This window comes from Thamnophis elegans, chromosome 9 (genome assembly GCF_009769535.1).
Source record: "Thamnophis elegans isolate rThaEle1 chromosome 9, rThaEle1.pri, whole genome shotgun sequence".
Classification (NCBI taxonomy): domain Eukaryota; kingdom Metazoa; phylum Chordata; class Lepidosauria; order Squamata; family Colubridae; genus Thamnophis; species Thamnophis elegans.
Window position 1 is genome coordinate 1,037,671 of NC_045549.1, and position 25,678 is coordinate 1,063,348.

The following is a 25,678-nucleotide window of genomic DNA, read 5'->3' on the forward strand; positions in this document are numbered from 1 at the left end:
AATCCAGTTCCAACCGGTATGGTTGGAACAGGGCCGGCAGCGTCCTCATGGACACGCACAGTGTGTGCTTGCGTCTTACTGCCTCCGCGACGTTCCAGCTGCTCCACAGAGCATCACGCAGGTACTGTACGCGGCATGCGCCAGCACAGAGCAGCCTTTAAACACCGGTAAGGAGCTTGGGCGGGCGGGCCCTCCAGAGCACCATACCGGAACGGTATCCAGTGCTCCGGGCTGGCTCCAGTACGCCCGTACCAGGACATACCACCTGCAACCCACCACTGATGCAGCTCTATCATTCCTCTCTATGGTTGTTTCCTGTATTTCTGTATCCCGCCCCTCAAAAAAAAATGAATCTATTTTGCTATTTTTGTAACCCCTTTCTCTACCCCAAGGGCCCAGAACTGAAAAACAACAACGTATTAAGGAACAATTCTTGTTACTTACGTTTGGATTTGCATCTTTAATCATCGCAGTAAATATGATTTCCTAAAAAAGAAAGGGTTATTATATTTCCTTATATACCTTTTCCCGTACCTTTCCCTCTTACTGAATTCCTCATTTTCCTGGGACATACACTCCTCCCCAAGGATACCACAATCTTCAACTGTCCCGGAAGCCTTACTGGATAGTTAGGAGCCGCCAAAAAATTCTGTCCTCTTCAGTTGTTGCAATTCACTAAACCTAACTACAGATTTAGAAGCAATGATGGAGTTTGGTAACAAAAAGCCTTCCCCAACCTAGGATTATAATGATATAAATCAAGGGTCAGCAACCCCACGGCTCAGGAGCCACATGTGGCTCTTTCATCCCTCTGCCGTGTCACCGGCTGGCTCCACAACTGATAGGGCTTTCGGTTAGGACAAGTAGAGAAAAAGGACACCGGACTTGCAGTCGGCTCCAAAATTGAACCGGCGGGGGGGGGGAGAGAGAGGGGCTTCCGGTTAGGACCTTTGTGCCTCTTTTGAGTGTTTAAGGTTGCCGACCCGATATAAATCCTTAGCCACTTTTTGTTTAGTTTATTCTTTAACCACCATTTAAGAACAGTCAGTCGCCTTGTGGCAAAATGGCCGGCAAATAAATGCAATAAAAAATATTTTTTACTGACCTCATTTAGATCCTTCAGCTCAGGGACCAGAGAAATGCAGAGCTGGTTCCTTTCCACCCACATTGGGAAGCAGGTATAAAATTTCACCATGGAATCTGCAGATTTGCGACTTATTTCTACGTATGCCTTTAAAAAAAAAACACATACACAACTTTTATCAGTGACCTGAAACTAAAGGACTTCTTTGTTCCAAATATTGGCCCTGGGAGGAAAAATTAATCATTTTCAACCATTAATTAATAAAGAATGAACAAACGAACATGTGTGTGTGTGTGCGTGCATTTCCTCTTCTAACAACCTGTACAGATTGTTCAGTACCTTCTTATGCGAAGACACAATTAAAATATCTTTAACTTTCCCAAAGGGCTTGGTTAAGTTTCGAATCTCCTCCAGACTGAGCCCAGTCTCGGGGAAACTGGAAATCATCACGACACACATCTCTTCTGGATCCTGGAAAGACAGAAATAACAAATCCGAATCTTTACGGGCAAAGCTGAATATTCTCCTGGCTCCTCCCCTCCTGGTCTGCCCTCTGGAATCTTCTCTGGGTGCTGCAAATCTGCTTTGAGTTGCCGTAAGCGGCGAGATGGGAGACTAATAAATCTGAGAATTCGTTTTTGGCCCAGTAGGGAGACTGTTGAGGTTTATCTCGCCTGGAAAAGGGAAAAGCTGGCATGGAGGCAGGTGGAATAAATCCTCTCCCCCCCGCTCCAGCTTTTCTAGCCCCAGGAATCCAGTCTCAACATCTGAATCAGAAATTCAGAAAAATAATCCTATGAAACACTTTGGCTTCTGGGATGAGGGAACGTTTAAAAAGAGAATTGAATGCAGAGTATTATAAATTTTTTAATGAGAAACTTACAACAGTTGGTTTAGTGACCATTCAACGTTACAATGGAACTGAAAAAAGTGACTTATGACTATTTTTCACTTATGACCATTGCAGCATCCTCAGGGTCACGTGATCAAAATCCAGCCACTTGGCAACTGGTTCATCTTGCAGTGTCCTCAGGGATCAAGGGATCAACTTTTGGGGCCTTCTGACAAGCAAAGTCAACGGGGAAGGCAGATTCGTTTAACCACTGGATTAATAAATTAACCACTTCAGTGATTCACTTAACAACTATGGCAAGAAATGTCATAAAATGGGGCAAAGCTCACTTAACAAATGTTTCACAGCAACAGAAATTTTGGGCTCAATTGTGGTTAAGTGGAGGACTGCCTGTACATGAAGGGCTCGAATATTACTTTAAATGGCACAATTGTAGAGTTAAGTTACAAATGATGCACTTTATGCCAGCTGAAGGTCTCCTAGGACAGTGTTTCTCAACCTTGGCCACTTGAAGATGTCCGGACTTCAACTCCCAGAATTCCCCAGCCAGCATTTGCTGGCTGGGGAATTCTGGGAGTTGAAGTCCAGACATCTTCAAGTGGCCAAGGTTGAGAAACACTGTCCTAGGACACTCCGGATTTTCTCCAGTGGGGCTTCTGCTTCTTCCCACTTATTACCCACTGAAAAGACATTCCTGCCTCTCTTCTTTGGGGAAGGGAAGGGACCCAGTTATCTCCTACGGATGGCCCCCATGCTGAGCTGGGATAAAAGATGGGGACGCTTTAGGAATCAATGTTAAGGAGAGCTGGTAGGACAAGCCATCTGGAAATGAGAGTGCCTCAGTTCAGTTTCAGGTACAGGTAGTCCTCAGCTTACGACTTGAGTTGAGCCGGGGATTATGGTGTTAAGTCATTGTGGCCGTTGAGTGGGTCACCATGGGACTGCAACCAATTTTGAAATAATTTAACAAACACCATGATCATTAAGCGGACGTATCGTACTCACTGGGGGTTTACTGGCTTGAAACCAGAAGTAAAACAGCCCTCCCCCCCAAATGTCATCAATCATGGCCACGTGACTGCTGCATAAATGTGGGTCAACTGCCCAGCGCCAAAAATATGATCACGTGACCACCACCCCCCAAGTACATCTGGAAAGGAGAATAGGTCGGCTGCAAGGAAGAAATGTGGGGGTGGTGGGGGTGGGGGTCTCCTGGGTTTTGGGGAGGGGGATAGAAATAGAGGAAGTTACCTTGCCGGAAGATTCAACTGCTTCAGGACTCTCAACAGCTTCTGACTTATCTGTAAGATTGTTTTTAAAGAATTCTTTTTTTAATTAAACAGTTCACACAAGTTGAAGAGAGAAAGCAATGAAGGATGCAGGCTCCTTTGGGGGAGCGGGGACTCATTCTCCTAGTTGGAATTCTGGGGGGGGGTTGGAAGTCCACCTATCTTAAAAGTGGCGGAGAAACCCAACTCTACAGGGTTTGTGGCTACCCTCCGCTCCCTTTTAAGACGTGTGGACTTCCATTCGCAGAACTGATGGCTGGGAAAGACTGCGAGTTGGAAGTCTACAAATCTCAAGTTGCCAATGAGGAAAGCCACAGTTGCAGGCGTTCCTCTCTCCCACTGCCATGGAAAGGGATTTGCATGCCCCCACCCGGCTACAAGCGTGCCTGAGGGGTGGTGTCCCAAAGCCGGTGCTCTCAGTGCACAAGGCTCCACCCAAGAGGAGCCCCAAGCCAGCTGCCCTGGAAGGGGCCACTGCGTTTGTCAGCTGCAGAAGGGCAGGCAACCTCACGACCTTCTTTTCACCCACTGCTGCCCACCCTGTTCCTCCCCACCAGAAGGCAGGTGGTCCCAGCCAGGCCTGCAGGGGACTAGAGGGAGCAGCTCTGGGAGGCCCAGCCTGAGGAAGCTGGGAAGTGCCCGGTGGAGGAAAGGATACCTGGAGCATCAGCTGCTTTGCTGGCTTCCTTGCCCTGAGATTCCCCGGCCTGGCTGGGCTCCCCCGCCGCCTTCTGCTCCTTGGGAGGCTCCTTGGGCTCGGCTGCTTTCTTGGCCTTGAGGGGTTCTTTGGCGTCCGACTGCCCCGCTTTCTTGGGCTCTGCAGCCTTCTTGGCCTTGGCTTCCCCGGGCTTCTTGTTTTCTACGGCCTTCTTGGCCTTCAGGGGCTCCTTGGCCTTGGCCTCGGTGGCCTTCTTGGCCTTCAGGGGTTCCTTTGCTTTGCCTTCCCCCCCCTTCTTGGCCTTCGGGCCTTCTTTGTCCTTGGGCTCAACGGCCTTCTTGGCCTTGGGGGGCTCCTTGGCCTTGGGGGGCTCCTTGGCCTTCAGAGGCTCCTTGGTCTTGGGGGGCTCCTTGGCCTTGGAGTCGAGGGTTTTGAGGGACTCGGCAGGTTTTTTCGTCTTGGGAGGATTTTTCCCCTCTTCCAAGGATGCCGGTTCGGCCGCATTGTTCTCTTTTACGGTGCTGGGCTTCTTGCCGTCTGCAATTTTCTTGGCTTTGGGGGCTGCCTTGGTCTCCCCGCTTTTGACAACTTTCCCGGGTTTCTTGGCATCCGTTTTAGCTGTGGTCAGATAAAGCACTGGTTGTTACAGGGACAGATTCTCGGGACAACGGCATTAGATCAGCCCTGTTTTTTGTACTTGGGAACTTTTAAGATTCAGTTAACTCAGTGTTTCTCAACCTTGGCAACTTGAAGATGTCTGGACTTCAACTCCCAGAATTCCCCAGCCAGCATTCGCTGGCTGGGGAATTCTGGGAGTTGAAGTCCAGACATCTTCAAGTTGCCAAGGTTGAGAAATACTGAGTTAAAGAACTTTAGCCAAAGTCCATGCACTTTAACGTTTGTCGTGCCAATAGCTAAACATCTATTGATGGATACGTTGCCTGGTAAGATTAAAACACCCACCGTAAAAATATAATGTGCTGCCCAGAAGGAGATGCAACCGGGAGCTAAGGAGAGGTTTCCTGGCAGTGAGGACGATTAATCAAGGAAGCAGGCTGCCTCCTGGAGCGGTGGGTTTTCAAGAAGGGACCAGACAAGCGTTTGTGCAGGATGGGTATAAGGCAGGGGTGTCAAACCTGCGTTGTCATGGCAGCGTCAATTGACATATTGGGACTTTCCCCCCTTGGCTAAGCCAGACAAGGGCAGGTCAGCGAGTTTGACAGCCCTGGTGTGAGGTTTCCTGCCTTGGGCAGGAGGTTGAACCAGGAACCACCACCACCACCACCCCAGGTCCCTTCCAGCCCTATGAATCTATGGTTTTCTTCAAGACAATCCCTTCTCACCAACAACAAAACCAAACATCAGCCAAACAAACCACTCCTGAAAATTTGCACTAGTGGTGAATATCTGTAGCTCGGGTGTAGAATTAGAGTGGAGGTTATTAAGAGCTTATAAGCAGAAGAACACCAACAATGACATTCCCTAAACTCTGCTAAAGATGTTACCTAACCTGATAACAAGACAATTCGGAGACCAACCCACAGGCTTGGAGAATGAACCTCCACCCTCCCTTCTGCAAATGTTGGCCACTCTGTCTTTATCCAGAAAGTCTTCTCCCCTAGCACTAATTGTATAAGGCACCATTCTGCAGGATCAGCCTCCCCCCCAAGAACAGCTCCTACCCATCTCTATGCAGCTCCCTCCAAGCAGCCCCAGGTCACCAGATTGTTTGGCTTGGGTTTAAAAAATATCAGATGTCCATCTTAATTTGGGGTTGAAGATTCAGGAAAACACACGGGCAGAGGGAGGGGAGGGAGAGGGAGAGAGAGACTAGCTTAAAAATTGAAAAACTCACGGGCAGAAGACAGCGAAGTCCCTTTTTTCACCTGAGATGCCATTTGCTCTTTCCTAAAAAGAAGAAAATAAGGATTGAGTTCATTTCCATCTTGGAAGGTTCACGTCAAAAAGTTATCCAGCAGCATTTGGGAGTCCAGAGTAGCTAATGGTCTTACTTATTATTCGGGGCAGAATCCTTGGTATTCTGAAGAACTTTCTTCTCATTTCCTTTGCTCTGAAAATAAAAGGAAACGATGTTTAGGCTCTGCAAAAAGAAATACAGCTGCTTGTTTTGAATTTAATAATGTCATTTTTTGAGGAGGAGAAAAAGCAGCTCTCAGATTTTTGACAGCTAAGCCAATCAAAGTATCTCTATGCCAGGGCTGGGCAACTATGGCCTCTCCATGACCTGTGGACTGGCATGCTGGCTCGGGAATTCTGGGAGTTGAAGTCCGCATGTTGTAAAGGGGCTATAGCTGCTCACCCCTGCTCTATACACATAGTCCTTGACTTACAGACACAACTGAGCCCAGGATTTCTGCTGTTAAGGAAGACAGTTGAGTTTTGCCCCATTTTATGACTTTTCTTGCCACACTTGTTAAGTGAATCACCGCAGTTGTTAAATTAGTAACACGATTGTTAAGTGAATCTTTGGAGTTACAACGGCATTAAAAAAAAGTGACTTATGACCATTTTCCACACTTGCGACCGTTGTAGCACCCCCCCCATGGTCACGTGATCAAAATTTGGATGTGTGGCAACTGACTCAGTATGACACGTGCCGAGTTCTGGAGTCTGTGATGCCCCTTTGCGACCTTCTGACAAGCAAAGTCAAAGAGAAAACCAGATTCCTTTAACAACTGTGTTACTAATTTAACAACAGAGCAATTCAATTTACAACTGTAAAATAGGGCAAAACTTACAACTGTCCCTCTTGGGAAGAATCACAACTGAGCTCAAAGTTTGAGCTCAATTGTGATTGTATTGTGGGTGCACCTCGTTTCACCCACGTAACACCTATCCTCCGTGAGCTGCACTGGCTGCCTGTTGATCTCCGGGTACGCTTCAAGGTACTAGTTGTCACTTATAAAGCCCTTCATGGTATTGGACCTGGGTACTTGAGAGACCGCCTGCTGCCAATTAACTCCCAAAAACCCATTAGATCCCACAGACTAGGCCTCCTCCGAATTCCATCTGCCGGCCAATGCCGACTGGCGACTACCCGGAGGAGAGCCTTCTCTGTGGCTGCTCCGACCCTCTGGAACAAACTCCCCGTGGAGATTCGCACCCTCACCACCCTCCAGGCCTTCCGCAAAGCCCTCAAAACCTGGCTGTTCCGACAGGCCTGGGGCTAAAGAATCATTGCCCCCGTCTCGAATGGTATGGTTGTTGTGTGCTTTTAAATTGTGGTATTGTTTTGTTTCGTGTTTTTTTTCTTTTCCTTATTTGTACCCTCCCCCCCTTGCCTTGGGTTGTGAGCCGCCCTGAGTCCCCTTCGGGGAAAACGGCGGCATAGAAATATAATAAATGAAATGAAAATGAAATGTATGTTGAGGATTACCTGTAGCACCAGGTAGAATTGGCAACTGAGTCAGAGGGAGATAGGTGGGTCCCAACCTCTGCTTAAAGAGGACAGCACATTGGTGGATTTAAAACAGTTGGGATGAAGATTATCGTAACTCCCAGAATCGGATGTTTGATGGTATTTTGGGCAAAGCAAAGCAACTGTTTTGCATTGCAGCAACTGGAGGAAGTATGAAATCTGGGAGGCCGGTCCAAATTGCCTTGTTATTAAAAGCAGAATTCAAGACAATGTGAAAATATTTTGAACAAAGCCACAAAACTTTCCTTTTCCCAACAGGTCTCTGCTAACCTGGATAGAAGGCGCCTTGGGTTTTTCTGCCACGCTTATCTTCACCCGCCGGCCATTAATGAGGACAGGACAGGTTTCGTTGTATTTGACAGCCGCTATTACTGCTTCCTTGTAGTTCATTTCAAGATAAGCCTAAAGAAAACGGAAAGTTTCTCATTGGAGACCCTACTCATATTTTATTTCAGTGACGTAACTAGCTTTCTATTCAAATAACGGAATAGCAATAATTAAAATGCAGTGTACAAATATTAAAGTCAAAATTGGAATGATTTGTCAAGAAAAATGCAAGAAAATATAAAACCAATATCTAAGATACTGAAGGGGTAACAAGAACAATTAAAAAAATAACAATCACGGGGGTCTTTGATGCTCTCTGACTCGGCTGTTTTCTTGCAGGCGTTTCACTACCCAAGTAATGTGACCATCATCAGGGCTACCACTGTCCTTGCTTTCGTATCTTCTTCAATTGTTTTGCTTCTTACCTCTTTTTTTGTATTTTTGCATAAAACTGTTTACCCTGAAAGTGAACAGCCTACATTTGCTATTTTTGCATTCAAGAAATACAAACAATCTTGAATTTTCCTCTCATAAACCATTCAAACATATCCACCTGAATGTATTTTTGCAACAACAAAAAAAAGAGGGGGGGAGCATTTCAGCAAATTTAAACATATTAGAAATGTAAGAAGCTGCTTACCTCTTTCTTACAACGGTCAACTAATATGTCACTAACTTTTCCAAAAGGCTGAACTATTTTCTTAATGTCTTGATCTGTAAAAACATCTTCTGGCAAGTCAGATATTTGAAGAATAGTCCCCATACTCCTGGGTTTACTCCAAAACTGCAAATAATTTTTTTTAGTAAATTTTCATGATTTCTCACATTTAATCTCTTGCATACAAACACAATAAGAAACACAATAAAAAACTAAGCAGTCATAGCTAACAAAGGAACCAATAGCAGGACAACAGTGGTTAAAAGCCTATTTTCTAAAAATCCACTGAACCTCAGACAATACTGATATATTTATCCCAAAGGGGCTTTTTCCAAGAGGCTACTAGTTTTTCTTTGAAGACATTTTGCTTCTCATCCAAGAAGCTTCTTCAGCTCTGACTGGATGGGGGGAATGGAAGGATTTATACTCCTTGCAGACAGCTGGTCCTTTGCACTTTTAAGAGAGACCTTGAGGCCACCTGGAAGTTTATCTGTGTCCTCAGGGTTACCTGAGCAGTGCAAATGGGTGCGGAGCCTTCTTGAAACTGCTAAAAGGAGTGTGTGGCTTAAAAGATGCCACTAAAACGAAGGAGACAGGGCTGTCCCAGGAAGACTAAACAACGTAATCAAATGCGGATGACCTACCTTACTGGCCAGAATATCCACTTCACTCACTGGTGGTGCTCCCAAAGGCAATTTCTTAGATTTCCCCTCGGCTGTAGTCTCTTCTTTGCTGGGGCCCTCAGGAGCCTCAGCAACCTTACTTTTACTATCGGAGGAGCTGTGTCGGGAATGTCCTTCTCTCTTGGACGGTTTCGGGAAAACTTTAGGATTTCCGGACTTCCCATCCTCACCATCGGGCGATGCTCTTCTGCCTCCTGAAAAGCCCTGGCCGAAGGCTTGTTTGTGAATGTGTTCAACAATGCGAGGTCCCAAACATTTCATCACTGCTTCCAAGGCCTTATCTGGGGAAGAAGAGAAAGGCAGCACAGGGCTTTTGAACCAATTTCTTTGGCCTTGTTTTATTTTAAAGGCTGGGAGACCTCAGTTGAGATGAAACAAGGGTTGTTTTAGGAACACAGGCAATTAAATCTAAACAATGTTCTTAACATCGAGGGAACAAAACATTTTTGGAATGAACATAAATTGTATTAAAGATTGGGGGGGGGGGACAACCCGCAAATCCCTACTCTCCCCCGCCAAAGGTTTTTATTTTTTATTGCACATTTTTACATAATTTATGAACAGTGTTGTCCAGATCTTTTCTTTCCCATCCTCTCATATACATAATCCATTTTACATATCTGTTTTCAATTTCAGCCATCTTACTCGCATTCCATATTTTTTATCTTAAACTTATTTCTTAATACATAAACAATAGCACTAATCGCTCTTAATTTCTAATCTCTCTAACATCAATTCCATTGCTAAATATGTTCTCGAATTCCCCATCCCATTCTTTAACATTTCATCTTTATCTCTTCTTTTAAATTATCTTCAAAGTTAAACCAAACTGCCATTTCACATTTAATCTCTTGGTCTATTTTGCTGTAAGCAACATACATCATCACAGTCGATTTTTACATGAAGAACATTTAACTTAATTAATTGTCTACAATTAATAATGTTGGTATAATTATCTTATATCTTAATTAACTATCCGCCATTAATAATATTAATACAATTCCCTTTAATCTACTAGTATGTACCTTATTTCCCTAGCTCCTCCTCTTTAACCATTTTCTATTGTTCAACAAAGATTCCACTTCTTATTAATTTTCTTTTAATCCATTCTTAGCTTCTTTTTGCTTCTTTTTTCTTTTTATAATTATTGTATCTTTTCTTCTGAACCCTTTTTCTCACTTTTAATTTTATTGTTCAAGTAGTTTCCCCCAGGGTGTTTCCTAGTCTCTTCCCACTATTTCCCCCTTTGCTGTGTGATTGGTTCTTTTGGAGGGGGGGGGGCACTCCCGTCTACCCTTTTTGTGCCACTGTAATTCCCAGTGAAATCATCTGGTGTTTTTTTTACTTTCAGTTCCTTTTTCTTCTTATTATTTTGTTATTCATTTATGCTCTCTTTTACCCCCTCCTCTCCTGTTTCCTGATCTGTGTGCTCCAGCCGGATTTCTGACTTTTTATTGCCTTTTAAAGTTTCACACACATTTTTTAAAATCTCAAATAATTCATCATACATCCAAGGTTCCATATTGCCTATTTAACAAATGTAACACATTTTTAAGACTTTTGGGTTATATAACATTTAATTAGAATTTAAAGTCCATACAGTCCTTTTTTTAAATTTTGTTTCTAATTCTAATGTCCGATTCTAATATTAGTCCAATCCAAGTTGAAAATGTATTATCTTCCACGGACAGAAAATCGACCCGAGCAATGTAGAAAAACAAACACTCCTTAGCAATTCTCACAGTTCCAAATTATCTTTTCCGGTACAAGTTTCACAGCTGCACTTCCCTTTTATCTTTCACAAAGTATTGTAGTACTCTCTTCCTACTTGTGAGAAGGCTCTCTCAAATCCGCAATACACTGAAACCAACTGATTGTCAAAACTGTCAAAAACACTTTAGATCCACATAAAAAGAAAAAAAAATTCCCTGGATTCTTTCCTTTTATTATTTTTAGTTTCTCCAAATCCAATTATAAAAGCGAGAATCTTCTTGGGCTTCAGTATTTTAGCCTCCGCTTTATCCTTCTTCCTCCATGGTATTTCCAAAAGGCCACTTAATTCAGCTCCAGGACTCTTTTTAAGTCCAAATTCAAAGTTTTCTTTTACTGTGAGTTGGCCAATCACTCACTCAGTTCCAGCACTCCGTTCCAACAATGCTCCTACTCAAAAACTTAGTCCGGTTACACCAGCTTCAGAGCAGTCACTTGGAAATGGCTGCCGCCCCCATTGTCAGTCCGAAGAATTTTCTCTGACCTACTGAGGAACTTTACGGTTCCTCTTGGTCGTCTGAGATGCCTCCCCTTTTTTCCCGTCCCTACAGAATGGTTCTTCTGAAGACCACCCAACCTCGGTTTGTCCGGCTGAATTTTTGCGGAGCTCGTCGGAGCCCACTATTTTTCCAGCAGGCCTCGCCATGATGCTTCCGGTTTCTCCCAAATCCCTACTCTCTGAGAAGGGGTCAATGTGAAGGATCTGGAACATGCCCAATTTGGAAAAAAATGTGTGGGAAGGGAGGATGTAAGGAGACAGACAGTCCCACACATAACATGGCCCAGGGGTGTTCAACCAAGGCAAGACCCATGGACTGCAACCCCCAGAATTCCCCAGCCGAGCATAAGCAGCAGTGTGCACAGCAGCCTACTGGGAGCCACTGCAGCCCATGAACTAAGGGGGGGGGAATACCCACACCCCTGCCTTTGTGGACTCCCATGTAGCTTCTAAGTGATCTTCAAGAGAAGCTCTGCATGCAGCTTACCAATGAAGGAGAGTATTTGTAACTCAGCACTGAAATGAGGGGTCCTTGGTGCTCTCTCAGCTTGGTTGTTTTCTTGCAGACGTTTCATGACCCAACCAGGGAACGTCATCAGTACCACTGATGAATTATGAAGCCACTGATGAAGAATACACCGATGATGTTCCCTGGTTGGGTCATGAAACGTCTGCAAGAAGCAACCAAATTCAAGAGAGCACCTAAGAACCCACATTCAGCTTATTGCAGTAAGCCAACCAAGAGGTGTATAAGGCAAGAGTTAACTCCGTTTCCTCCTTGGCCCAAATAGTTGAGTAAATCTTGAGGGATTCCAACTTGTTTGTCTACTTCCATTTACTGCCATGGTTCCGAGTCATGATCCCAACCAAGTCAGAACTCTGAGACCGGAACTCTTCTCAAAGATTCTCTTTATTGGGTACAATATCATATCAGCACCTTCAAATGTGAACCCAACTCGATCAAACCGGTTTTATACAAGGGAGACAAATGAGAAGTAATGTAAGACAAATTGTTAATATACTGGAATACTTGGGAAAGAATAATCAAATCCCTCCAGCGCTTATACTTTTGGATGCCGAGAAAGCCTTTGATTGAGTGAACTGGCAATTTTTAATGAAAATAATTCAAAAGATGCAAATAAGTGAGTACTTTTTACAATCAATTAAAGCAATATATCAGGAACAAACAGCACAAATTATAGTCAATGGAAGTTTAACAGACACATTTAAAATCAAGAAAGGTACAAGACAGGGTTGCCCCATATCCCCATTATTGTTTATTATAACCCTGGAATTATTGTTGAATAAAATACGGGGATCAGATGATTTACAGGGAATCAAGATTAGGCATCAAGAATATAGATTACGTGCATTTGCGGACGATTTGGTTATAACATTAACCCAACCACAGGAATCTAGCAAGGTTTTAATGAATATGATTAATCAATATGGCCAAGTATCTGGATTTAAAATAAATGTAGGGAAAACAAAGATGCTAGTTAAAAATATGAACACTAATCAAAGGGAAGAATTAGAAGGAATGACAGGATGTGAAATAGTTAAAAAGGTTAAATATCTAGAAGTCTACATCTCAACCTCAAATGGGAAACTATATAAGTATAATTATGAGCCACTATGGCGTAGCATACAGACAGAGATGAAAAATTGGGAAAAATTACAATTATCCTTATTGGGAAGAATAGCAGCAGTGAAAATGAACATTTTGCCTAATTTTTTATTTCTTTTTCAAATGATACCAATACTTTAAAAAGACCCAAATCTGCTAGAATGGCAGAAGGGCATAAACAAATTTATTTGGGCAGGGAAGAAGCCGAGAATAAAACTAAAAATAATGCAAGATGTACGTGAGAGAGGAGGTTTGAAATTGCCAAACTTAAAGCTATATTATGATGCAGTAGTTTTATCAGTAATCAGTGACTGGATTAACTTAACAAATGATAGAATACTTAATATCGAAGGGAATGATTTGGTATATGGTTGGCATGCTTGCTTGCTATATGACAAAAAGGTGGATAAGAATTTTAAAAGTCATATTTTAAGGAATGCTCTATTGTGGGTCTGGAAAAAATATCAATACAAACTAAATGATAAGATACCTATGTGGGCAATTCCTAGACACGCAATAGAAAACATAAATATAGTACAAACACAGGATGTAACTACATACAGACAGCTTCTCACCCTAGAAAGAGGTGTATTACAATTGAAACCCTTGAATGTACTCAAAGAGGAAAAGGTAATTCAAACATGGTTTCAGTATGGGCAATTACAGGGCAGATGGAAAAAAGACCAAAAAATTGGTTTTACGCAAAATGAGGATAATTTACTAAAACAAATTAGGGATCAAAGTCAAATGCATATAAAGAGACTATATAATGTATTAATAGAAATGGATTCGGAAACAGAATTAGTTAAAGACTGTATGATAAAGTGGGCACAAAATTTTGAAGAACCAATAATGTTGGATACATGGGAAAAGATATGGGTAAGAAATGTAAAATTCACTCAAGCCCAAAATCTGAGACACAACTTTTATAAGATGTTTTATAGATGGCATTTAGATTCTAAAAAACTGGCTTGCATGTATCTGAATTTACAACCTAAATGCTGGAGATGTGATTGTGTTGATGCTACATATTACCATATATGGTGGACTTGTAAAAAGGTTAAAGCATTTTGGATAAAAATATGGTGGATTATGCAAAATGTTTTTTAAAAAAGGATAAAGTTTACCCCTCAGTTATTCCTGTTAGATATAATTACTGACTGTACAGTTATAGAGACTAACTTGATTTTGCATTTAATAACTGCTGGTGGCGCAAGACTGGAAGAAGGAAGATTTGCCTACTATTCAAGAATGGACATTAAAAGTAACAAACCTAGCAGAGATGGCTAAAATATCAGCATATCTCAAGGATCACTCAAATGAGAGATAGAAACTGGAGTGGAGACGATGGATTGACTATACTCAAAAAAATAAGGGACTAAGAAATTCCAGATAGTTTACGACTGAAGAAACGAGGAATGATATAATCTGTTTAGAGTTAGCCTAACAAAAGAGGAGTTAAAGCTCAAATGAAAGATGATACTAACTTTCTTTAAGTTTATTTTAGAATACCTTTGTTAAAGATTTATAAAGATTTATGTATTGGTTCTGGGAAGTGGGGGGGGAGGTTGGGGGGTGGCAGAGTTTGGGTCGGGAGGGCGGGGGGGGGAGGTAAACATTTGTAAAAGTTTTTTTTTTTCTAAAATTTTCAATTAAAAAAAAAGTGACTCTTAAATATTTCCCGTGGTTGGGCATAATTTAAAAAGTAAGAGATTCCCTGCCCCCAAGGATCACAGATCACATTGCTGGGTAATTGGCCGGGTCTTCAGGCACTCCCCTCCTTTCTTGCTCAGCACTTGTTGAGATGACCTTGGCTCTACCAGCCTCTGCCTGTGTTGTGTCTAGCACATCGTAGAATAGCATTCCAAATCTCCTCTCTTCCCCAACTCTGTGGCAGCTGAGAAAGGAAAACAAAAATGCCTCGGCCAGAGTCCTTTTGAAAGTTGGCACCCTGTTTTAGTATGCAAACTGATTTGTTTTTTTTAAATGAATGCTCTACACGTCTGCAGTGAAAATGACTCCAGCGAGTGTCCCTAAATCTCTTAAGATTTAGTCCAGCCTCTGGTCCAATTCAAAAGGGGAGACATCTGACTGGCTGGAGGCAAGGAAGCCTCTATAAACCACCACCTTACCTGGAGATCGAATATATCGTCTGGACGCCCTCTCTCTGCTGGAAGACCTTCGGAACGTCGAAATCGGGTTATAAGGTCGCCACGGAGACCTTGACCTGTGTCTGAAATTCGGCTGCGGCCGTGGACTTCGACTCCTTTGCCTGATTGACCTGTGCCTGGGACTCCTGGATCGGGACCGAGTCCGACGTCTGGCATGCCCAGAACTGGAGCGTCTCGAACGCCTGGGACTAATACTGGCAGAACGCCGCCTGGGTGTGCTGTCCTCATTTCTGTCGCCCTCTCGCCTGTGGACAAAGAAAGATATGCACCACCTGATGGTTCTGGTTTAACCTGAAGCTACCCTAATACAGGGAGTCCTCACTTAACACCTATCCATTCAACGACCACTTTAAATTATGTCGGTGTTGAATAACACAACAGAGGGACCTTGGAGGTCTTCTAGTCCAACCCTCTGCTCAGGCAGGAAACCCTATACCCGTGATGGCGAACCTTTTTTGGCTCCCGTGCCAAAAGCGGGGGAAGTGTAGGGGGGTCGCGCGCAGGCATGTCACACCCATAATTCTATGTGTGCCCCCTCCCCTGCTTTTGGTGCAGTTTTTTTGCCCTCCCCAGGCTCCAGAGGCTTTCTAGGAGCCTGGGGAGGGCGGAAACCCTAACCCTGTGGGTGGACGGCAAATGTAAATTTTCCAAACAAATAAACAAACACTATCACATCCCAAGAAAATATCACGTAAGCTACCTTTTTGCTGATGAATGGGATTCTGGATTCCAGTCAGGATATCTATTTCAAAAAAAAACAACCACCAAAAAACTATTAATACAAGAATCCTGAAAGCTTCTACATTGTTTTCAAAATGTATTACCTTGTCCCCATTTCCCCCCTTTGCCTAGCTGTGTTTCCTACAATGTTCTCGCTGCATGCATGCATGCATGCTGAGCTTCAGAAAGCTGCAACTGCTATCCTATTTACCCAGATCCTATACAACTGTTCAATGCTAGGTTCAGAATTTGAACTCATTCTGATTTACTGGTCCGACAGTTACAGGTCAGTATTTTGGCAAAACCCATACATCCACATTTTGCAAGGTTTGATTTAACTTCACAATACTTTTCTACTGACATAAGCATCTGGCCTGTCCGTGAACCCCCGGCTGATTTACATGTTGGCTACACTTAGTATGTGAAAATCCTGCTTTGATTTCTCCCATCTTTCTATGGCCATGAATTATCCCAAACGCTGCAGAGCAGGGGTGTCCAGCCTTGGCAACTTTAAGACTTGTGGACTTCAACTCCCAGCTCTGCTGGCTGAGGAACTCTGGGAGTTGAAATCCACAAGTCTTAAAGTTGCCAAGGCTGGAGGCCCCACTACAGAGGAATCTTCCTTGCTTGGGGTCATAATGTCCCATTGATCACGTGGCACAACTGCCCAAAGAATGAAACAAGCCAGATAATGCTGCAAATGTTCCGATGGATTTCATTCAAAAATAGAGCAGGAGCAATGATATAAAAGCTTCACTATATAAATTATAGTTTGCTTAATTCACGTATTAACTGAAGTGTTCGTGTTAAAAAAGATGGGGACCCAGGGGACCCATAATTTAGAGAAATCAAATAAAAGCTCTTACTGTTGGCGTAGCTGGCGGCAGCTTTCAAGGTGTGTGGAAGAATTCTGATGCTGAAGCCAATCCTATATAGAGAACAAGCAGCCAGGAGTCAGGATTAAACGATGGACTGGGAAAATCACCAATTAATACCTTTACACCCCACCTTCGTTCCAAGAAGATACAATGAATAGATCTGTTCACCCCCCCTCCACCAATTATCTTCAAAGCAACCCTGCGACTCATGCTCAGTAGTTTCTCCAAGATTCAGGAATTCTCATTTCTTCTGAGAAGGTGGGGAGGCAAAGATACCCATGTTGGAAAACCCATCCTATCCGCCTTGGCATTCCCTGTTGATTTCAGCCTGCCAAGCATACAACTCAACCACATGCTGCAGAGGAAAGAGCCCTGGTGGTTTGACAAATGCATAACCTGCAATTTTATGCAGGCTGAAAAGAAATCAATGTATTAATAGAAACGCTGCAATTGCCAGAGGGAGGGGGGAAGAGAGAAGAGGGGGAGGGAGAACAGGCACTGCTGTCCTCAGGATGAATTCTGGTCCTCTGGATAGCAGCAGCAATGCCTGGGGCTTCACGGCTGGAACAGAACTACAGGATGACTGGAAAAGTGGGGAAAATGTGGTTATTTCGAACAAACCGATGTCTTTTGGGCTACTAGGAGCACCCTATCTTGATCTGTGAAGCGCCCAGGAAACATTAGTTTCCAAGTTCCATCCTGACTATAATCAATTATTATCAATTCATCCAAATCACAAGATTTTGTGTCACAAACCTCCAGACAAAGTCCTCCTTTCTGATTTCCCCAGAACTATGGCATTTCCTTTCTGGGATCACACAGGACATCCCATTTCAAGTGGCATCTCCTACCCAAATGGCGTTTATTATGAGCATCATTTCTTTAAAAAAAAGAAAGCCTCAAAAACATGCTTTGCAGGCTACCTCTTTTAAATAAACGAGACATATGATGCCCTCTTAAGATAAGCAGCAGCTTCTATCTGAATGTGGGAGAGCCAAAATAAAACCAGTAAATTCATATTGCCATTTTGGCACAGAGACCAAACAAAACATGTAGAAAGGAACTCGGGCTCTACTAGCTGTGTTTAAGACCAACAAGAACAACAAGCCACTTTCACACTCAAAGCTGACATATTCCCAACTCAATGAGCTCCAAAGAAACCTACATTAGATTTGCACCTGGTTTATTCCCAAAGATTTTGAAAGCTTTGTACTTTTGGATTAGCAGTGGGGTCTGTTTTGTAAAATCCATGCTTGTGGAAGAATTGAGCACTAACCCTGAACCTCACTGACAAATGTAAGCACATTATTAAGCCACTGAACCCAGTCGATTTACTTCAGATTATCTGAGCCCAGCCCGACACTATAAAATACATTGTACTTCAATGTATGTAGAGTTTAGGATTTGAATATCTGATAACATTTAACATGTTAAGAGTGCATCTGGCACTCTGGCTGATGAAAACGACCATCCTAGGCTGCCGAGATACTCAACTTTATATGCTGCATGTATGTACAAATTAAAGACAAAATAAGAACTAGTGACTATGTCTATCAAATGTATTTTAAGAATTATTTGACTCATCCTTCCAAGGTCAGTAAAACAAGGACCCAGATTGTTGGGGGGACAAGATGCTGACTCTGTAAACTGCTTAGAGCAGTGTTTTTCAACCACTATGCCGTGGCACACTAGTGTGCCGTGACATAGTGTAAGGTGTGCCGTGGGAGAATTACTTTATATATAGTCAATATAGGCACAGAGTTAAAAATTTTTAACATTTTCTAATGGTGGTGTGCCTCGTGATTTTTTTCATGAAAAAAGTGTGCCTTTGCACAAAAAAGGTTGAAAAACACTGGCTTAGAGGAGGCTGTAAAGCACCGTAAAACGGTATGTAAGTCTGGGTGCTTTGGCTATTATTAAGAGGCTGAAAACACAAATTTAGAAAGAAAAACTAGAACTAAGCTTGGATTTGTCCTGTTTTGTCTAAAGAAACGGCACTATTACATTCTATTTTATTATGGTCATGTGCCAAAAATACATTCTCTTTAGTTCCTGTTTTATCCACCCCTTGAACTGCCAAGCAATGAAAAATATTGAGCCTTAATAGTGTGTTTTTTTTAAAAAAAAAATGTAGCTATGCCGGAGGGCCTTGTGGAATGATATTTTGCTATTATGTGTTAAGATTTATAGCTAAATGTTAAAAACTTTAACCCCAACTGCCATTTTCCTAAGCTACAGAGGTCCATGTGTCTCAACCCTCCTTCTTTTACATATCCTCCAGCTTTTTTATTCTTTTTCAATGGCGTGGGATTTCCGGAACCCTACACGGTGTTTGTTATGTGCACCTACCACAGATTTCCACACCAGGATTGTTGGGCACATTGAAAATAATTTGCTTAACGAAGAACCAACACAGTAAGCAGACAAACATAGGAAGATAACATTTATGTACACATTGGGATCAGTGAGTGTGTCACTGCTGTACTAAAAAGTCTCCGAGATGGGTCCAGAACATTTTAGAGCAAAATTACTGAAATCAGAAAATAGACAGCTCAAGACCTGCCAAATCTGAACAGATTCCAGGTGTGACCAAGATGCTCAGGATTTAACCTGGTGGAGTAAATCTTCAAATTGCTAAAACAAGTGAGCTCTAAGGCGTCATTCTCCAGACAATCTAAAATGTGTTAGGATTTCAGCTGCCATCCTCTCAAATCAAGATCTCCAACTTTATGGCTCTTTAAATAGAAGTCTAGGCATGAGCCTGGGAAGTAGCATTTTGTATTTAAACCTTGTATGGCTTAAATGGGGTAGTGTGCTGAATAAGACAAGGGGGGGGGAGGAGTATGCAATCCAACAGTTTGGACAAAGCTAGTTAAATATCTAACTATTGCTGCCGCTCTTCTTTAGGAACAGACAGTAATTGAAAGACATTAGAATCAGATACTCGTCCTAACTTCCAGACATTTTAAAATGAATATAATGCATACTTGTATAAATATCCCTAAACTGACCTCCAACAGAGAGATAATATGTTCTGTACAAATTATGTAATCTGACCGAGGGGGGGGGGGAGTTGACTCACCTTCAAATGTCTACATTCTACATTACATAGAGAACACATATGTGGAAATATTCTCGGAGACGCAGCATAATAATCATTCATCATTGACGGAGTTGGCAGCCTCTTCATTTTCTGGGCATCCATCTTGGGAAAAACTGGGAGCCAAGAGGCCTTCACGACCCCAAATGGAGACTTTATAGGCCCTTCCATCTCTTTCCGGAAAGGTTTCTGAGCAGGGGGGTTAGGTTCGGGGGGAGCACTAGGGCTCGGTCTGGATTCCTCATGAACCCTCCCACGGCGGTTGACACCGCCAACCATTTCAGGTGCAAAAGGAGGAGGGTGAGAAGTTGGCGGCGCCTGGTTCATAGGTGACATCATGGGCCGAGCTACCGGCGGGGGAGGCAAAGCTTGCCGGACAGGTGGGACTGCAGGCCGAGGTAGAGGCGGTGGTGCCACAGTCGGCATGATGGTCTGGGCTGCCGGCGCTACCCCAGTTCCTGTGGAAGGGGTGCACAACCCAGACATCTTGTTAGGCGAGTCCATGGGGAAAAAAGACGGGGAGTTCGGTGTGCTTCTTTGGAATCCCATCTGGCGGATTAATTCTTCAACGGCATTCATCTGTTTGCTGGTTATGCCGGCTGGCGGAGTCTGCTGGGTCTGGAACCCTTTCAGGGTGTCTTTAGGGGTGCTCTCAGCCCCATAGACCTTCACCTCCAGGGGACCTTCATCGTATCTGTACTTGCTCTCGTGCCCGTAGTCGATGACTTTGCCCTTGACCATGGAGCTGCGGCCATCCTCACTACGGAAGTTCTCCTCGCTGTTCTGATGAGACAAGCTTGGCCCCTGATTACCCATTTTCCTCATGCGGATGTCCCTTAAAATCACAGGCATGTTTTCGGGGGTCAGCTGATCGTCTGGATAACGACTAAGCTCTTCCAGGTCTTCGTTGGACAATCCAAAGCTTGCCAAGATACTTGAGGCGCTCTCGTTGGTATAGCGGCTTTGAACAGTTGGGGGATAGTCTGTCATCCTTCCCGGGATGGGCTGACTCTGGCTATTATTTCCAATGGGAAACGGATTGTCCCAACGAGAACCGCATCCTTCCATCTTTTGCTGCTGCTGCTGCTGTTGGTGCTGTTGTTGTGGTTGGTGGTGCTGCTGCTGCTGTTGGTGGTGCTGTTGTGGTTGGTGGTGCTGCTGCTGTTGGTGCAGTTGGTGGTGCTGCTGCTGGTGGTGCGGTTGGTGGTGCTGCTGCTCCATAGTCATTCTCTCTCCCGCTTGTCTTGCATCCATTCTGTGTGGAGGCCCCTGAACGTTTGGCCTTGGAAATCCTGCCCTCATTTCTGATCCCATGAACCTTTGGTTCTGCATTCCATCAGAATTAGGTGGGAGCTGCCTCTGAAGACCACCTGGTCCAGGTCCCGGCCTGTGAAAAGGCCCACGCGGGATTGGATCAGGCATCATAGGTCCCCTCGGCCTTGGCGGCATGTTTCCTCTAGGGTTAAACATGGCTAGTTTCAGGAAGGCCTCATTTAACAAAGGAGAAGAGGCTACAGAATAGTTGGAAGCAAGTGAGTTCGACTGATGAAGAGCCAACTGGGTCTTAATCTGAGCCAACAGTAAAGGAGGCAGGCCCAACAGAAAGGGGCTGACAATGGCAAGGTTCAGAGAATTCACAAGAGGTGCAACATTTTCCAAGAACACCATAAAGCTGAAAGTTAAAACACACAAAAGTTAATTATTTATTTTTTAATCTACTTTTTAAAGCGGTTTTACTGCTTTTAAGCATATTGTTGGGAAACTTTGTTTCCTTCAAAAAAAATTATTCATTCGGCAAAGTGGTTGCTTTCAGCAATTCCTGATTTGTTCATTTTACTTCTGCACTACGTACTTAAAAATCTAAAGCTGGGTTCACACATCACAGAAACAAAATTTGTGGGCTAAAGCCCAGGGGTTGAATTCACATGACTAGTTAAGCCAAACCAAATAGGAGACATTGCAGCCACCCAGAGTCGCTTAAGATGGGAGACATATAATAAATAAACCAGCTAATACAGCCTAAAAGTCTTCATATTCAATTCAATTGAACAAAAGGTTTCAAGTGTTGCAACTTTGGTTAGTTTATTATATTCTTTCTGAATATATAGAACATTTTTTACAATCTCATTAGAAAAAAAATCGTGACACAAAAGTGTGCATATAATTGAACTTTCAATCTTCTGCATTTACTGGAAAATTATACATACAGAATTCAGTACATATGCACTAAACAACACAGGCAGCATCAACTGAACCTTTCGGCATGACAGCAGCGGTATTCAAGCAACGGTAAGCACAGAACTATCATTCAATCATGTTATTAATTACCTGGCGGGCATTCTGAAAAAGAAAACATTTCATGAGAGTTACTTTCCTTTTGTCGTTCTGTGTTTTGTACTGAACTGGGGAAATACAGCAATACATTGAAAGTGGACACAGCAAGGAAGGGAAGCAAAGGGTTTGTTCCCATTTATGTGCCTTCTATTCTGGCATGCTTTGCTCCCCAGCAACCACCACAGTGGTTGAGGGCTCAGCAGTACTGGGGAGCGTTTCCCCCACCCCCCTCCAGTCTGAGATAATGCTGCAAAAAAGAAACCAGCATACTGGGGGACCACTTTCCTTTCGTTCGCTGGTTTCTGGACTCTCTGATCAGCCCCGGACAGTCGCTGCCACGCTTCCACCTGAAAGTCCTATGGCAGCAGCCAAACTGAAGACACCAGTTCAGCCAGAGTTATGCTGGAGGCCAATGGCTCAAGAGTAACCCTGGTTCTTGTGGACCTGAAATGGCCAAGACAGAGGCAGGCAACATAATTGCTGCTCTCTCCAAAAGCAGATCACCGCTCTTTAGAAGACTATCTGGGGTACTCTTGTTGTCTAACTCTTCGTTTATTTCACTATTACAATATAATGTAATATATATCATATATGCTCTGGGTACAAACAAGGTACTCTCTCAATTTAACAGACCGGGGCAAGAGGTGCTCAAGAAATCTGAATGCACGTAATTGATTTAATCTGTCCTCAGTGTCCATAGCTTGCATAAATTAGGTCGACTATCTGGACTGCCAATAAAGGACAATATGTGTAGCTCAGGGTTGAAATGTGGGGTCCTTGGTGCTCTCTGAGCTTGTTTTCTTGCAGGCTTTTCATTGCCCCAACTAGGTAACATCATCAATGCTAGTAAGGAGTGCACTGTCATTCCTCAACACCTGATGGGGAAGCTGACCCTGTTGGGCCCGAACACCTCCCTCTGTAACTGGATCCTGGACTTTTTGACTGGAAGACCTCAGACTGTCTGGATCATGAACAACACTTCTAACACCATCATACTGAGCACTGGAGCCCCTCAGGGCTGTGTGCTCAGTCCCCTGCTGACACACGACTGTGTAGCAATGCAAAGCTCAAATCACATCATAAAGTTCGCTGATGACACGACCATGGTGGGTCCTATCAGCAAGAACATGAGACAGCATAGAGAGAGAGAAGTTAACGAACTGGTATAAAGCCAACAACCTGTCTCTGAATGTAGACAAAACAAGAGAGATGGTTGTTGACTTCAGGAGGACACAACACGACTGCTTCCCGCTGAACCTCAATGGCTCCTCCGTGGAGATCGTAGAGAGCACCAAATTCCTTGGTGTTCACCTGGCAGAGAATCTCACCTCGTCCCTCAACACCGCTTCCATAACAAGGAAGGCCCAGCAGCGCCTTTACTTGCTTAGGAAACTGAGGAATGCACAGCTTTCACCACACATCCTCACAACCTTCTACAGAGGGACCATCGAGAGCACCCTGAGCAGCTGCATCACCACCTGGTGGGAATTGCACCATTTTGGATCGCAAGACACTACAGTGAAAAGTGAGGACAGCAGAGAAGATCATCGGGGTTGTTCTTCCCTCTGTCATGGACATATACACCACACTCTGCATCCATAAAGGCAGAAACATTGTGGCTGACCACACACCCCCTTCATACATGCTCTTTACTTTCCTGTCATCTGGAAAAAGGTACAGAAGCATTCGGGCCCGCACAAACAGGCTGTGTAAATGGCTTTCCACAAGCCATCAGACTCATCAACGCAAAGAAACTGGAACCATAAATACTTGTGTATTTAGCTTGTGTATTTCTTTTTTGTGTATTTGGCTTGTGTATTTTTTAGCTTGTGTATTTTCTAAGTTTTTAGATTTAGAGCTATATGTAGTTCTGTGTCCTGCTTTTTATTTTTCATCTATGTTGTCTGATGTAGCACCTTGGTCCTGGGGAAACGCTGTTTTGTTTCAGTGTGTACTGTACTGTACATTGTTGGAATGACAAATAAAACCCACTTGACTTGTTTGCCGTCAGTTCATTTTCTGGTGACTTGCTTGTCTGTGGGGGTGGGGGGGGTGGTCTTAAGAGATTCCTTGGTTGGGCTGTTTACGGAGGTCTTTTGGGCAGTTTCTTGTCTGGTCTGCTTTGGAAAGAACAGATTTTCACCCTAAGTTCAAAGTAAATTTTCTCTGAGGTCCAGAGAATTGAGGTCTTACTGCACCTTCAAGATGATTAAAAACCAAACATTTGTTGTGTGAAACAGAGTTAGCAACTGGGCTACAACTTGAAAAAAAATAGGATCACATTGAGCACAACAACATTAAAAAGACTAATAAGAAAAAAAACCATTTACCCTCGGTCCACAGTCACATAGACTTGGGGAGCAGTTCCAGAGGTCTGGGCTCATCCCAACCCCACCTCTGGTCTAAATGCTCAACACTCAAAAGCACAGGAAGGTTTGTACAGATGCATTCAGTGCTTTAAATAACCTTACTACTGCAAAACATTCAGAGCCTTAAATGTCAGCTTCAGTGTTTGACACCAATACAATTACTGCAAGATGACCGTGGTATTTTGCCCCAGAGGTATATGGGTAGCTCTATTTTGAGACTTCCATGCTGCCTTAAGGATGCAGCAAGGATGTGGAGCAGGACAAAAATCTGGAAGGACTTGGGCTATTTGTGCCAAAGTCTTGGTCTGTCTTTGAATCAAATGTTGCGTTTTCCCAAGATTGTGCACCTGGAGTCAAGGCCCCGACTCCTTATAAGGGGTTGACAGTAGATCATTTCAGCTTCTGTGAGCTCCAAACCCCTTTCAGCCCAGATCCCATCACCACCCCCACAAAACAGCATAGGTAGCAATTTAGAGTAATCCACTCTAAATGCAGTTCAGTTGCTCATAGAATTCAGCTCTGGCTATCAAGCTGGGTTTTTTTTTTTTTTTTAAGCAACTGAGCTTCATTCAGAACTATTTGCAAACCGTATCAAGATCTACATTCTTACAAGCCAAGCCAACTTTTCCCTGCCTCCACCCCCACCCCCTTTCCTTCTGCAACAGGCAGCAATGTCAGGTGTTCAGTAAGTTTGTTGGATTTCAATACAGCTCTGCAAAATAAATATTCTCCAAAATAAGAGACAAGTACAGAACACTGACTTGTGCAAAAACATGCTGCAACTTTGATGCATTTCATAAGCAGCTCACCAAAAAGCAATAGAAAAGGGGAAGAAAACAAACATTATTGGCTATTGAATCAAATGTTCAATGGCGTGTGGTTGATACAGATTCAAAGATATTAGTTGTCTTCTTTACACAAGTCTTTAAACAACAAATTGGAATCGGTTCTTAGCTGGTTCCACAGAAACTCCATGAATCATGGGTTCAGCAAGTTCCACCTAATGAGGAAAGAAAAGGCTTTGTGTTGCTTCTGACACCTTAACCGAGCTTTGTGGAATTCTCAGAATGCTGCATCCTATTGCCATACCTCCAAATATGTCCTGGCTCAGTTACTAGTGTGCTGTTAGCTACAGAATCAGAATAAGACCACTGGTCAGGTCAGGCACAAACACAAGAGAGCCCCCCCTCCCCATTTTTAATTCCCCAAGCAGAAGTGG

General features: G+C 43.5%; 1 protein-coding gene across 2 annotated transcripts in view; it reads right to left on the minus strand.

Moving 5' to 3' along the window:
* ZNF638 (zinc finger protein 638) overlaps positions 1-25,678 on the minus strand; it is a 45,751-nt gene that overhangs the window by 16,783 nt on the left and 3,290 nt on the right. The window contains exons 2-15 of one of the 2 annotated variants that reach the window (XM_032224157.1): positions 19,739-21,428; positions 16,645-16,706; positions 15,759-15,800; positions 15,020-15,303; positions 8,953-9,272; positions 8,291-8,434; positions 7,594-7,725; positions 5,897-5,955; positions 5,740-5,792; positions 3,885-4,502; positions 3,189-3,238; positions 1,424-1,555; positions 1,106-1,231; positions 445-486 (exon numbers count right to left, since the gene is read on the minus strand). In XM_032224157.1, coding sequence (XP_032080048.1) covers positions 445-486; positions 1,106-1,231; positions 1,424-1,555; positions 3,189-3,238; positions 3,885-4,502; positions 5,740-5,792; positions 5,897-5,955; positions 7,594-7,725; positions 8,291-8,434; positions 8,953-9,272; positions 15,020-15,303; positions 15,759-15,800; positions 16,645-16,706; positions 19,739-21,424 — 3,750 coding nt within the window. In that variant the 5' untranslated portion in view covers positions 21,425-21,428. The remainder of the gene's footprint in view (positions 1-444; positions 487-1,105; positions 1,232-1,423; positions 1,556-3,188; positions 3,239-3,884; positions 4,503-5,739; positions 5,793-5,896; positions 5,956-7,593; positions 7,726-8,290; positions 8,435-8,952; positions 9,273-15,019; positions 15,304-15,758; positions 15,801-16,644; positions 16,707-19,738; positions 21,429-25,678) is intronic. The other variant, XM_032224158.1, reaches the window with a different exon arrangement.